The sequence below is a fragment of the Panthera uncia genome (genome assembly GCF_023721935.1).
Source record: "Panthera uncia isolate 11264 chromosome A3 unlocalized genomic scaffold, Puncia_PCG_1.0 HiC_scaffold_12, whole genome shotgun sequence".
Lineage (NCBI taxonomy): Eukaryota > Metazoa > Chordata > Mammalia > Carnivora > Felidae > Panthera > Panthera uncia.
Window position 1 is genome coordinate 1128499 of NW_026057579.1, and position 12805 is coordinate 1141303.

General features: G+C 53.5%; 1 protein-coding gene across 1 annotated transcript in view; it reads left to right on the forward strand.

Annotated features, from left to right (window-relative positions):
- The window catches only part of ATOH8 (atonal bHLH transcription factor 8), a 33607-nt gene extending 20827 nt beyond the window's left edge, over window positions 1-12780 (forward strand). The window contains exon 3 of the mRNA XM_049652089.1: window positions 10680-12780. Coding sequence (XP_049508046.1) covers window positions 10680-10685 — 6 coding nt within the window. The 3' untranslated portion in view covers window positions 10686-12780. The remainder of the gene's footprint in view (window positions 1-10679) is intronic.
- Window positions 12781-12805: the final 25 nt, after the last annotated feature.

Below are 12805 nucleotides of genomic sequence, written 5' to 3' on the forward strand. Positions count from 1 at the left end.
CTTCCTTCCTTCCTTCCTTCCTTCCTTCCTTCCTTCCTTCCTTCCTTCCTTCCTTCCTTCCAAGAGAGTGGGGGAGGGACAGCGACAAGGAAACAGAGGATCTGCAGCGGGCTCTATGCCCACAGCAGAGAGCATGATGTGGGGCTCAAACTCACCAACCCGCAAGATCATGACTTGAGCCAAAGTCAGATGCCTAACTGACTACACCACCCAGACCTCCCCGAGACACATATTTCTAACCATGGCAGCTAGATGGGGAGGCTGGGACCCAGAGGTGAAGTCACCCAGGTCACACAGCTGGGCAGGCCAGGTGGGGTAAGGCAGGCTCCTCAGCCCCATGACACAGGTGCTCCTGAATCTAGACCATCTCTGTCCTCTGCTGCTCCCAAGGTGGGTATGAGCTGCAGAGAGTGTCTGGCAGTGAAAGGCACAGGACTGGGAGATGTGGGTCTGAGTCTCAGCCCAGCCACTCATGGGCTTTGTGACCTCAGGGTCTTGCCTTCTCTATGCTCTGCTCCTCCTAAAACACGGATGGAAATGGCCACAGGTGAGCCGGCTTCAAGGAAACAATGGCTGAGAAAGGGCTTTGTCAGCTGGAAATGCTGTGTGGTCAGAGAGGTTCCACGTCCATCAGGGCACTGGGCAGAGGGGCCCCAGTGTCCCCTCCCCACCCAGTGATTTAGAGAATGGATATCAGACTGGGCTGGCCACAGAGGACTTGATTGCATTGCCGCGCAGAGGACACCCTGTCCATCCTGCGCACACACACACGCACGGGTGTCCCGCTGGGTCGGTCTCTAGGCACCGTCTGTCAGGATCAGATGGGGGGCCTCCTACATGGTAGGTTGACTTCCCGTCCAGGTGGGTAGAGGTGTTGCTGAGAATCACCCCACCCAGTCCGTGGCAGTGGTGCTCTCCTGCCCCCTGCAGCCCCACCTGCACGCACACATGGGACATGGGTGGGCGGCCAGAGTGGTTACTGGCAAAGGTTGGCCCACTTTGGCCCACTCACCCCCTCAACCTATCCACACAGTGATTCTTACTTGTTCAGTCTCTTGAGTTAACAGGAGCAGTAAAAGATGAAGAAAGCATGAGGGTCCTGTACATTTGTTTAAGAATAAATACTTTGGAATGTCCACTGTGCGTCAGACATTGTTCTGGGTGCCAGGTCACGTTGGAGAACAAAACAAACAAAGGCCCCACCCCTTGGAGGGCAGGGCTAAATGACGCAAGGGCCAAGCATAAAAGCTCATAGGGGAGCCCTGGAGGGGCCGTCTTCAGAGCCCACGGCCCTTAATCTGTGCATAGTTCTGACAAGCTGGACTCCCCGGTGTCTCAGATCAGAGCAGCTGAGCAGAAATAACCTATTGAAGTGGTAACCTGGAGCAGGTGCAGGGACAGCGCCCAGAGTCACGGCCAGCGGCCTGATGGTGTGGGAGGAAACAGAAAAACAAAGAGAGCAGTGCCAGAGGCTCAGAAGAGCCAAGAGGCTTGGAGCCATTTAGTGTCTGGGTAAAGGGCCCCCGAAGCCTCGAGGACCTGTGGAGTCTTCTCTGGCCTGATGTTTCTGGGCTTGACCTTGGGTTGTCAAGAGGAAGTTAAAGTACATCCAGTAACGTCGGGCTGAGAATGCAGGGAAGTGCATCAATTATTAGGAAAGGACCTGTCCAAGCTGTTTTGGCACAGAAAATACGAGGCTTCCTTTCTCTGGGGAAGTCTGCTTCTGTGCAAGAGCTGGTTCTAGGATGTCAGTGCGGGGAGGGCAGGGCTCCGTGTCTGTTTTGCTGTTTGCAGCATCCCCAGTGCCTCAAAGGGAGCCTGGCATGGTCTAAACGCTCCGTAGATGTTTGCCGAAAGAACGGACGAGTGGAAGCCATAGGAAAGGAGGGGTTTCCAGTTGTTCTCCCCAGGATCTAATAGGCAGCTCCTTTGTGCACAGTACTGGGTGGCACCCTGGCAGTCTGAGGTGGAGACACAGTCCTGCCTTGAGGAGCTAACGGGCCAATGGAAGGGAGACACAGATGCACACACGTGTGCTCTGGCACGTGACTGCCTAGGGGCCGGGTGCTTCACGGGCCCGCCACTGTGCTCTTGAGTCCTCCCTACAACCTCCTGCGGTAGATTACTATTATTACCATTTTATAGGTGAAGAAACTGAGGTACAGAGAGGTTAAGGAACGTGCCCAAGGTCACACAGCTGGTAGAATGAGGAAGTCAGGATTCAAACAGAGGCCGTGTGGTGCCACGGCTGGCACATTCAGCCACCGCGCCGTGTTGCCTGTCAGTAGGTGTGCGTGTGCACACGCGTGTGGGTAAAATAATCGTTTCTTGTCCAGTCTCGTCCTTTCCCTTATGTGGCTGGGAGCTACTTTTGTGGTGTCACTGATGGACAGGGTGGCAGTGAGTAAAGAGCCCTGATCAAAGATGTCCCCCACCGTGCCTCCGGAATCTGGCTGTGAGAGGCCCAGGGATGATGAGAAGGGGTAGGGGTGGTGTTTTTCTCACCTTAAAACTGCATTTGCACGCTGTTTTTGTGGAAGTCATTTGATTGTTTGGGCTCTCCAGGGGCTCCATGACCACATGTTATTGCCCCGCTGGTCCTGAAATATCCACAGCTAGACTCCTTCCTAGAGGTCTCCTGGAGAGATACATCGTGATCTTTGCAAAGGCGCGCTGGCCAGCATTTGGGCGTGAATTGGCTTGTCTGCTTGGTTCCCCATCACCCCTGCTGTCAGTTGCAGTAAGGATCAGGGGGGGAGGCACTGAAAGATGCAGGGCAGTGATGGCCAGCGATCCCCAGCTGGGGAAGAAGCAGGTCTGACAGGGATCTGTCAGCACTGCGGTTAGGTGTGTGTGTGTGTATGTGCATAGCGGGGGTGGGGGTGGGGGTGGGGTGAGGGGCATGGGTCAGGGCCCACCGGGAAGCTGCCAGGGAGCAGGGCCTTCCTCACCTGGCTGGGCCACCTGTCTGCCCAGCTGTCTGCTCCCCTCCAGCCTGAGTGCCTCCCCTGGCTGTGGGGCAAGGTCACGGGCTCCTTGAGCTCCTGGGGTCTGGAAGAGCAGTGTGTAGCCGAGTGGAATTGGCTGGACAACATCACAGAATGGGAAGCAGATGGGAAGCTGCAGCAGCTGGGCCTCAGGCCTCTCTCGGGCCAGCTCGACCCTCCCAGTGCTCTGTGCTCTGGGTGGGGTGGAGTGGGGGCCAAGAAAGACAGACAGGCTGATGGACGGGGAGATATAAACAAAGGAGAGGCCAAGAGAAAGTTGGCACAGAGACACATAGGCAAAACATGGAGAAAGAAAGTGAGAGACTGGCAGCCAGAGAGAGCGGCCTGTAGCCCAAGAAGGCGTCAGCGTGGCGGGGGCCGCGGCTCTCCCTGGCCATCCCCTGCAGGCTCAGTGGGCTCCTTCTGGGTTCTGGCCCTGGCTCTGGGAATGCCAGGCCTCCCACTGCCAGCCACCTTTCCCTTAGGCTCAAAGGACAAAGACAGAGATTTTCTTAGAACCAAGGAAGGTGGCAGCTGGGTGGATGGCTTGGGGACTCACCAGCCCGCTTTGCAGTGAAGAAGCTGAGCTGTCCAGAGGTCAGGGGGTCTGCCTTGCTCTGCTGCATCTTAGCAGCGTGACCCAGGCCAGTCAGGAAACCGGACCGGCCTCCATTTCCTCATCTGCAAAATGGGAGCAGAGATGGCCACCTCCCAGGGAGTGTGTAAGACAGCACATGCAAAGGAGGGCAGCGTGGTGCCCGGCACGAGGCAGTAGATGGTAGCTCTGAGCGCCGATTCACTCACTTCTGGCCTTGGGCCTGGGAGGACAGCGGTGGACAGGACGACGCGACCCCCTCCTTCCCTCGGGAGCTCGCAGTCGAGGTATGTGGGGTGAGCGAGGGGATGATGATGGCAATCGTACCAACAATAATTCGTGGCACGGAGGGGTGTGGGAGTCCACATACAGTGCCTCGGGAGTGCAGAGGAGAGGCACGTTTTTCTCAGCCTGCAGTGGAGGTGGGGCCTGGGGGGTGAAGAGACTGGACTCGAGTTAGCCCCGATTATCCTGGACCGGGAGACAGCAGGGACCCAGCCACAAAACCCCGCCCTCCTGGAGTTTATGGTCCAGCCGGTGGGAGTAACTCCAAGTAAAGCTTCAGGGCAGCGTGGGTGTGTGGACTGTGCTCTCCCAATGCTTGCCCAGCATACCTGGATCCGGTTCTGCGGCTGGCGTCTTAACACAGGAGGGGGCCCCAGGGTTACCTGCTCTCATCCTCAACGTTGTCTGATGAGGGGGTTCATTCTTCCCGGTAGGACAGTTCTTCTGTATGTCACTGACTGACTGAAGTTTGGTCGTCTCCACTGGCCTCAGTCAATGGGGGGCTTAGACTGCTGGACCCACCCACGCTCCCACCTGGGGGGCTGGGGCCTGCAGGGCAGGGGAGCCTCTTAGCTGCCCAGGCAACTGTCTGCACACTAGCCTAGAGCCCCTGGCCACCTCAGCCGCTCCTCTAGTGAGGAGCGAACACAAGGGGGACCGGGCGAATCAATGGCATGTACCAGCAGCAGTGGTTTTCAGTCTCACCCTGGAGTTACATCGTCAGCTGCCCCAGGGCAGGGACTCTAACCCCGTGCCTGTCACAGAGCTGGCACCCAGTAGGGACTGAGTACATCTTTGATGAGTGAATGAATTCTCCCAATTCATGGTCCCCAGGCGGATTCTCCTGGCCCACAAGGGGCTCTGGCCGTAACTTTGCAAATCTTAGATGGCTGGGACCTCAGAGGGCCCTCCCAGCCCGGACACAGTGGGATCCTTGATTCACACCGTGTTCCCGCCCTCAGAAAATAGCAGCCAACTCCAACTGCTCATAAATTTCCTGCCTGTCACCCCTGGCGCCCAGGCCAGGCGGGGCGGGAGGCGCTGGGGGTGGGCTGGTCCATACCTGCTTCCAGTTCCCTGGGAAGTTGGGAGGCCAGAAGCCCAGGCCTGTGCTTGTGCCCAGAATAACCTCAGCACAGCCTGGCCCGTGGAGATGTGAAAACACATCTGCCAAATGCAAAGGTGTACAGGCTGGGGTGTTGGAGAAAACACAAACACCAGCAGTTACACAACATAACTCCACTTTCATAAACTGCTATATAGGTGCCAAGCATACTTAAATAATAAAAATTTTAAAATACAAGTAAACAAATAAACACCCAGACAAACAAAAAAAAAATACTATACAGGTAGGTCTGAGCATAAAAATATATGGAACAATAAGTCACCCAAGGCTATCAGTGGTTTGCTCCTAGTGGGGAGACTGAGGTGATTGAAATGTTGTTTCTTCTGTTCACTCTTCTGTATTTTCTAGTTTTTCTATAATTAACATGTCCTACCTGTGTAATGTTTTTTAAAAACTTAACTGCTTTATTGAGATCATATATAGTTCACCTGTTTAAAGTGTCCACTTCAGGGTCGCGTGGGTGGCTCAGTTGGTTAAGCGTCCCACCCTTGCTTTTGGCTCAGGTCATGATCTCACAGTTGGGAGTTTGAGCCCCACATCAGGCTCTGTGCTGATGGTGCGGAGCCTGCTTGGGATTCTCTCTCTTTCCCTCTCTCTCTGCCCCTCCCCTGCTTTGTGTGCACGCTCGCATGCTCTCTCTCTCTCTCAAAATAAATAAATAAATTTAACAACAAAAAAAATTACTTAAAAAAAAAATGTGTCCACTTCAGTGGTTTTTAGTATTTGCACACCTATGTGCAGCCATTACCACAATTTTAGAACTTTTGTATCAGGCAAAAAAAAAAAAAAAAAAAAAATACCCTGTATGCTTTACTATTTCTTCCTACCCCACGGTCTTCGCTGTCCCTCAGTCCTAGCCTACTCTGTGGATTTTCCCATTCTGGACAGTTCGTGTAAATGGAATCCTGTGACACATGGTCTTCGGTGCCTGGCTTCTTTCACTCAGCGTACTCCTCTCAGGGTTCATCCATGGTCTGGAAATGTGTTGGAGCTTCATTTCTTTTTGTGGCTGAATAATATTCCCTGGCATAGATACACCACACTTTGGTTATCCATTCATGAGGCAAGAGACATGCCTTATGTGATTTTAGAAGTTGTGTCTACATTTTTAAAAACAATCCATTGAAAGCAAATTGGTCAAGATGACATAAACTTACTTTGAGACTTTTCAGCCTGTGATGCCTTTTTATGTTTCTAAACACCCATTAGTCAAACCGAGGACCCAGCTTTTTCCAGGAATGTGAGCCAGCACCTTCCAGTGTTCCCACTGTGTGCCAGGCCCTGCTTGGGGGGGGGGGCAAAGCTCCATTGTCTCATTGATTCTTGGCAACTGGAAGGTGAGTACTGTTACTAGGTTCACTATAAAGATGAGGAAACTGAGGCATAGAGAGGTTAACTCACTTGCCCAGAGCCCCATAGCCTGCTGACTTTGGGGCCAAGGTGAACCCCAATGTTCTGCGTTTAGAACCAAACACAGAACCCCCTTCCCAGACCAAACGTGGGTGTACTTAAAAGTGAAAGAAAAAATAATACCTAATAGCATGGGTCTTGAAAAATACTTTTCCCACGTCCTCTCTGTTTGTCTTTCATATTTTTTTTAAATTTTTAAAAAATGTTTATTCATTTGAGAGAGAGAGAGAGACAGTGCGATCAGGAGCGGGACAGGGAGAGAGGGAGACACAGAGTCCAAAGCAAGCTCCAGGCTCTGAGCCATTAGCACAGGGCCTGACACAGGGCTCAAACTCATGAACTGTGAGATCATGACCTGAGCCAAAGTCGGACGCTCAACCAACCAACTGAGCCAGCCAGGCACCCCTCGTGTTTTTGTTTTAAACTAACATCTGAAACCTGACTATTCTTTTTAGGACAAACTAATGCAAAAAAAAAAAAAAAATAGGGATTTCCGTTTCACTAGATGTCTTTTTCTGCATGTGGAAGGCTGTATCCAAATTGCTAAAATGTAAAAAAAAAAAAAAAAAAAAAAAAAAATGTATAATTTAAAAATAATGAAAAATGGTTAAGTAGATAACATGGACTGAAAATGAATTTAAAAGGTAAAATACCTTAGAAAGCAGACACAGTCATTTTTAAATGCCCCTAAAATGGTAAAATTGCCCTGCAATACACAGAAGTGATCAAAAGAGGAAACCAATCCACCTAAAGCCAGAGACAGACTTGGTAAGCAGAGGACAGAGTCAGAATAAGAAACTGGAGGTGAACAAAAGCAAAAAAAGATGCAGAATTGTTTCAGGATTCACAACAATTACCCCAAGTTTCCCTAAAGCATAGGTGTATTTTCAAAAATGCGAAGTTACATTTGAAACAGGAAACATACTCCATGGTATATAAAAGCTATGGTGAATAAAAAGCCTGTGACTGGAAATATTTATTCACGTGTTCAACAAATATTTATCAAGATGCTAGTATGTGTCCAGACTGTTCTAGGCTCTCGGGCTACGTCAGGGAACAAAACAGACCATGTCCCTGTCCTTGTGGAGCTGATGTTCTGACCACAAATGATGTTCTGACCACAAATGAACAGATTAAAAAAAATGATTTCTAAATGTGATAGACTCAGCCACTTTGCCACTCTGACCAAATCACCTCCATCGGACTCAGCATGTCAGGCCGTGGAAAGGGACCTGGGAGGCCATCTTGCCTAGTTGTGTTCAAAGTTTATTTTCACTGCAGAACCTGTTTAAAGGGCATCTTCTGTGGTAAGGGGCTGGGATGTAGGAGACTTCTGTGAGCAGTGAGCCAAGAGCCTTTCCCCTCTGTACCCAGAGCCTTGGCCCAAAGAGGAAACACCACCTATAAATCCCAGAGCTGGATGGGGTTCGGGAGGCCCTCTCAGGCTGTGCTTCTATATGAGGTGACATAGGATGTTGACACCAGTTTCATGAGAAGGGGTCTATATTATGGTTGCCAAAGTTGGGGGTATTTGCCAGCCCTCTCTGTTGCATTTGTAATTATGTGCCTGTAATTAATACACACACGCATACACCCTGCCCCTTCTGAAGGGGCATCCATGGGTTTGTCTCCTAACCCCTCAGCCACAGCTGATCTGTGGAGGAAATCTGATTGAGGCTGGACCACCGGCTGCCTCCATTGGGACATTTGAGTTGGGGCACTGAGAGACTGGGCCAGCTGGTAGGCAGGAAGGAAGCAGTTACTTGATGTGGCCGAGTGCTGCTTCTGGGAGGCACCTAGAGGGAAGGGCCACAGATTGACTCAGGGTGCAGTTGTGATCACAGGATCATAGGAGTTCAGAAAACAACGAGTAAATAAAGTCTTGTGAATTTCTTCATCGCAGGACTTTTCAGTCCTTTAATACGCTAATATAGGTAGTGACTTTCCAAGGTGGGGTCAAGGTCTAAAATGTTTCCCAGACTCCCAGATGGGATAACCTCACCTGCCTAATGTTCTTTGCACCTGCCTAATGCACCTGCACTTTGGGGGGAGTGCAAATCCATGTGTGTGCTGTACAAGTGAAGGAATTAAGCACAGAGAGGGAGAGTGAGTTCCCCAAAGTCACAAAGCTGGTTGATCACAGAGGAGGTCCTGGCACCCAAGGCCTCCTGGTGTTTTCCCACCATGCCCCATTTGACATAAGACTTCCACGTATGGATGATACGTGTGCTGGGATTCCTGTACCGAGGTGGGCGGTGGGAACACAGGTCCAGTGTAGACACCAGGGAAAGGGTGGGAGCAAGAACTGAAGGTCAGGCTTTGGTGAGAAGAACCTGGCTCCCTTGCTCTTGGGTGGTAGTCATGGCTTCCTCAGGGCCTGAGGGCCAATAGCGAGCCCGGGCAGGGCCCTGGCGCCTTGACCGAGTAGCCAGTGGGACAGCTCCGGCCCGCCTGCCCAGCCAGCCTTCTGCGCCGAATCCCCAGACCGCAGGCCGGCTGGACAGAGAGGAACTCTGGGCCCTTCTCCGCAGGGCCCGCCCAGGCAGCCAGCGACTGGCTGACGCGGGCTGTAAATCACCCCGTGGACCACAGACCCTGTGCCATCCCCACGGGTTTCCTTTCCGCCTCTTAATCCTCCTCCTCAGACTCGGTAACAAAAAGCAGATTCCTGCTGGGGCCAGCCACGCACCGCACTGTGGGCTCAGAGGATGTGAGCCGGGACTCACCCCATCAAGATGCTCCCTCTTCTTTCCTTTCTCCCTTCTCAGCCTCTGTTAGCTAGGGGACGCCCCCTCCTCCTGGCCCAGCTCTCGCCCTCCTCGGACCCCACTTCCAGCCTTACCCCAGCCTCACACCCTGGCCACTGGCCAAGCCCGGCGCCCCACGCCTGCGAGGTTCACTGGGGCCTGTGGTTGGCAGGCCCTCCAGGCTGTGGTTTGGCCCCATCCCGGCTCCCCAAGCCTCCGGTTCAGCAGAAGCAGCTTCTCTGTGGTAGAACAAACATTGTCGATCCGCATTCGAATCCTGATGGCCGCCAGCTTCCAGCGCCCCCTCTCCACCAGCGATGGCTCACGTCTGAGATGAGGGTGCGGAGAAAGCCCCCCTGGCATGGTGGAGGTGCCTGACAGATGTTTTGCTTCAAAAACGAGTACTTAGCTGTTTGTTCAGGGTTGTTGCAAGAATCCCAGAGAAGCGGTATTTGGAGCTGCTTTCGTAGGAGTGTGCTGTGCCAGGTTAGGGCACTGCTGTTGCTCTTTGGCGTGTTTGGGTAGACTTGGAGGCCTCGCAGACCGCCCCCCCCCCCCCCGCCACAGTGCTGACCTCCCCCAGAACCTGAAGTCCCAGCAGCCCCTGTGACCTTTCCTTGTCTCCTGTCCCTGGTAGCAAGTCACACCCTGAGGTCAGTTTTCTCATGAGCGACACCAGGTTCAGGTGCCAGAGTGAGGGTTCCAAAGGTCAGGACTGCGAGACGCACACGACGGTGCAACCTAGTGGTTTTCAAACTAGGCTCCTGCGCACCCTAGGTTCTCAGAGATGTCCCAGGCCTCCGTTGGAGGGAATACACCCTGTGACCCCCTCTCCCTGTGTCCTCCCTACCCTGCTGCTGCAAACACACCAGACCATGTTTATCTGTTTTCTGTGTTAGGGTTTCACGGGTTAGACTTCACTTCTGCTGCTTAAAAGAAAGTTTGAAAATTATTGACCTGCTCTAGCTGTGTCAGGAGAACACTGAGGCCCAGAGGAGTTAAGTGACTTGTCTCAGGTCACCCACCTGGTGGGGTGGATGGACAGCACCTAGAGGAGGCCCCTGGACGCCTGGCATAGTGCTCTTGTCTGAACAGCGTAGGGAAAAGGGGCTGCAGGTGGTCATTCCTGTGGGGGGGGGGGGCAGACCTGACTCACATGCCTCAGAGGTGTGACCCGGAGGACTGTGTTATCAGCACCAGGTGTCCCTGAGTCCCCCTCTAGCCCCTGCAGCCCTGCCCATATCCCCAAAGCAGCCAAGTCAGCAATGGCTCTGAAATGCAGAGTGAGGAGTAAGGGGACAGTGTGGGCTCTGGAGGCAGCCAGTTCTGGGTCCAGATGCCGGCTCCATCACTTACTGAACCCCTCAGGATGCAGTCCCCTGCCTGAGCCACACAGGTCCCTCCCGGGGCAGGAGCCAGCAAGGATCAAGAGAGAGGAGGTGCTGGGGTGCCAGCTCCTGGGATCAGCTGGCCTTTAGGAAAGAGTCAGGAGAGTCAAGTTTTTCTGATGGTTTGGTTGTTTCTTTCAGGAGTGACTGGCCCCGGTCTAGACCAAGGATGCTTCCGTGGGCCCTCGTTCTGGTCAAGCCCGAGGAGAAGGTGAGCTCTCCAAGTCCAGCCTTGTCTTCTCCAGGATTCCACCAGATGCTCAGACCACTGCCTCTCAGGGTGGGGCAGGGGCACACCTGCCTCCCTCTTGCCCTCCTGTCCCCCCTCAGCCACTCTGGTGACTCTGCACTTTGCCCTCGGCCTGGTGGGGAGGGGAGAGCAAAGCCTCCCCCTTGCCCAGGGCCTGAGGCCCCTGTCTGGCTGCAGAAATTCATTGCCAAAGATTCCACAGAGACACTGAAGAAATGGTGGTGACAAAACCCCATGGCAAAAAGCCACCCCATTGCTCTAGGACTTTTGCTCCTCCTGTTGCCCGAGTTCCATCTCAAGCCAAAGACGAGTCAGCGATCCCACAGGAAACTCATGGAAGGGATGGACATTTGGTGACCATTGGCAGCACTCAACCTTCTGACCTGGCACTCTCTTTCTACGCTGGGTCCTGAGCTGGTTGGGTATAAGATAAGCCTTCTGGGGGCTGTGAGAAGGGGCTGGGGGTGCTTATATGGAGTGGGATGTGAGATCCTGGCCCTCTTCTCTCCTTCCCACTGGCTGCCTAGGCCTCTGACCCTGATTGTCAGTGTTCTGGTCCAGGTTTCTTGGGCCCTGAGCATCATGGCAAGGGAGTAAGGGGGAAAAGAAACCAATTTGACCACCCTGTACCCCACCCCAGGGTCTTGTCCCCCAAGGTGACCAGCCTAAAAGGTCTTTGCTCCCCAGCCAGCCCAGCCAGCCACTCCTTGCCCATGGCCCACCCTCCTGGCTGGGAAAACAAGATGGTGCCCTGTATGAAGGCCAGTAGTCTGTTCCCGGTTATGCAAGGGGTGGGCAGAGGGAAGGAAGGGACCAGGGAAATGGGCCAGTACGGTGGCGAGGGGCATGTTCAAAGCCAAGGCCTATTCCTTCCTTGTGCTCAAAAGGCCAAAGCTGTTCACATCTGTGCTCAACCATCTGCTTCAAATTGAAGTAAAAGCCCAAACATGTAAAGAAAACACTTGCTCGTGTTGAATGGACTCTGTGGGCGACCAGGACTTTGGCTGGTCAGTTAAGGGGGAGTTGTGGGAGGAGGGGAGAGGCTGGTGTCGGCCTAGAAGTTGAGCATGTGAGTGTGTGTGTGTGTGTGTGTGTGTGCGTGTGTCAGGGTGTAGGGAGCCCTCACCATGACCTCAAATCTGGACTAGTGACCAGGAGGCCTGGTCAGAAACATGTGAGGAGCTCTTTCCACTTCATACCTCACTTAATCCATTCCACGAGTTTATGAGGTGGGAACTGTCATTTTAATCCCATTTTACAGATGAAGAAATAAGGCCCCAAGGAGACAGTGATGGATCTGGCCCCCAAATCAGGGTGATCTCACGCCACATCCTGTGCTCTTACCCCCTTTCTGTCCCCATAGTCCAGTCCCAGCCCAAAGTCTTTGTGTGGCCTTGTCACATCACTTCACCTCAGTGGGCATTCGGGGGTGGGGAAGAGGTCATAAGATAAGAATGGGGAGAGGACTCTCAAGGGCAGGGCTGCCCAGGGAGATGGGAGGTGATGAGGAAAGGAGCTATGCTCCTGCAGGGTGCACATTTGTCCCTTGGTTCAGCCCAGCCACGCCGTCTCTGTCTGCTCCCTGGGATCCTGGACCGGGTCCTGAATGTCTGCAGGTGCAGCTGACTGACAGGAGCTCCTCCCCCTGCACTAGTGTTTCCCAGGCACGGCCCTTTGCCAAGAACCAGGTTGTTGGACAGGTCCTGGATCTGGGACAGAAGTAGGGGACCCAGACTGCTCAGAGCACTCCTCAGAGCAAAGGTGTCCTGCAAGACAGAATGGACTTGGGATGGGGGCTACAAGGGGATGGTCACTGGGGTGCCCAGGTGGCTCAGTCGATTGAGCATCCAGCTCTGGATTTCAGCTCAGGTCATGATCTCATGGTGGGGAGATCAAGCTCTGCGTTAGGCTCAGCACTGACAGCATGGAGCCTGCTTGGGATTCTCTCTCTCCGCCCCCCCTCCCCCCCCCCCCCCCCCGCTCTCTCACCGCCCCTTTCCACTCTTTCTCAAACACC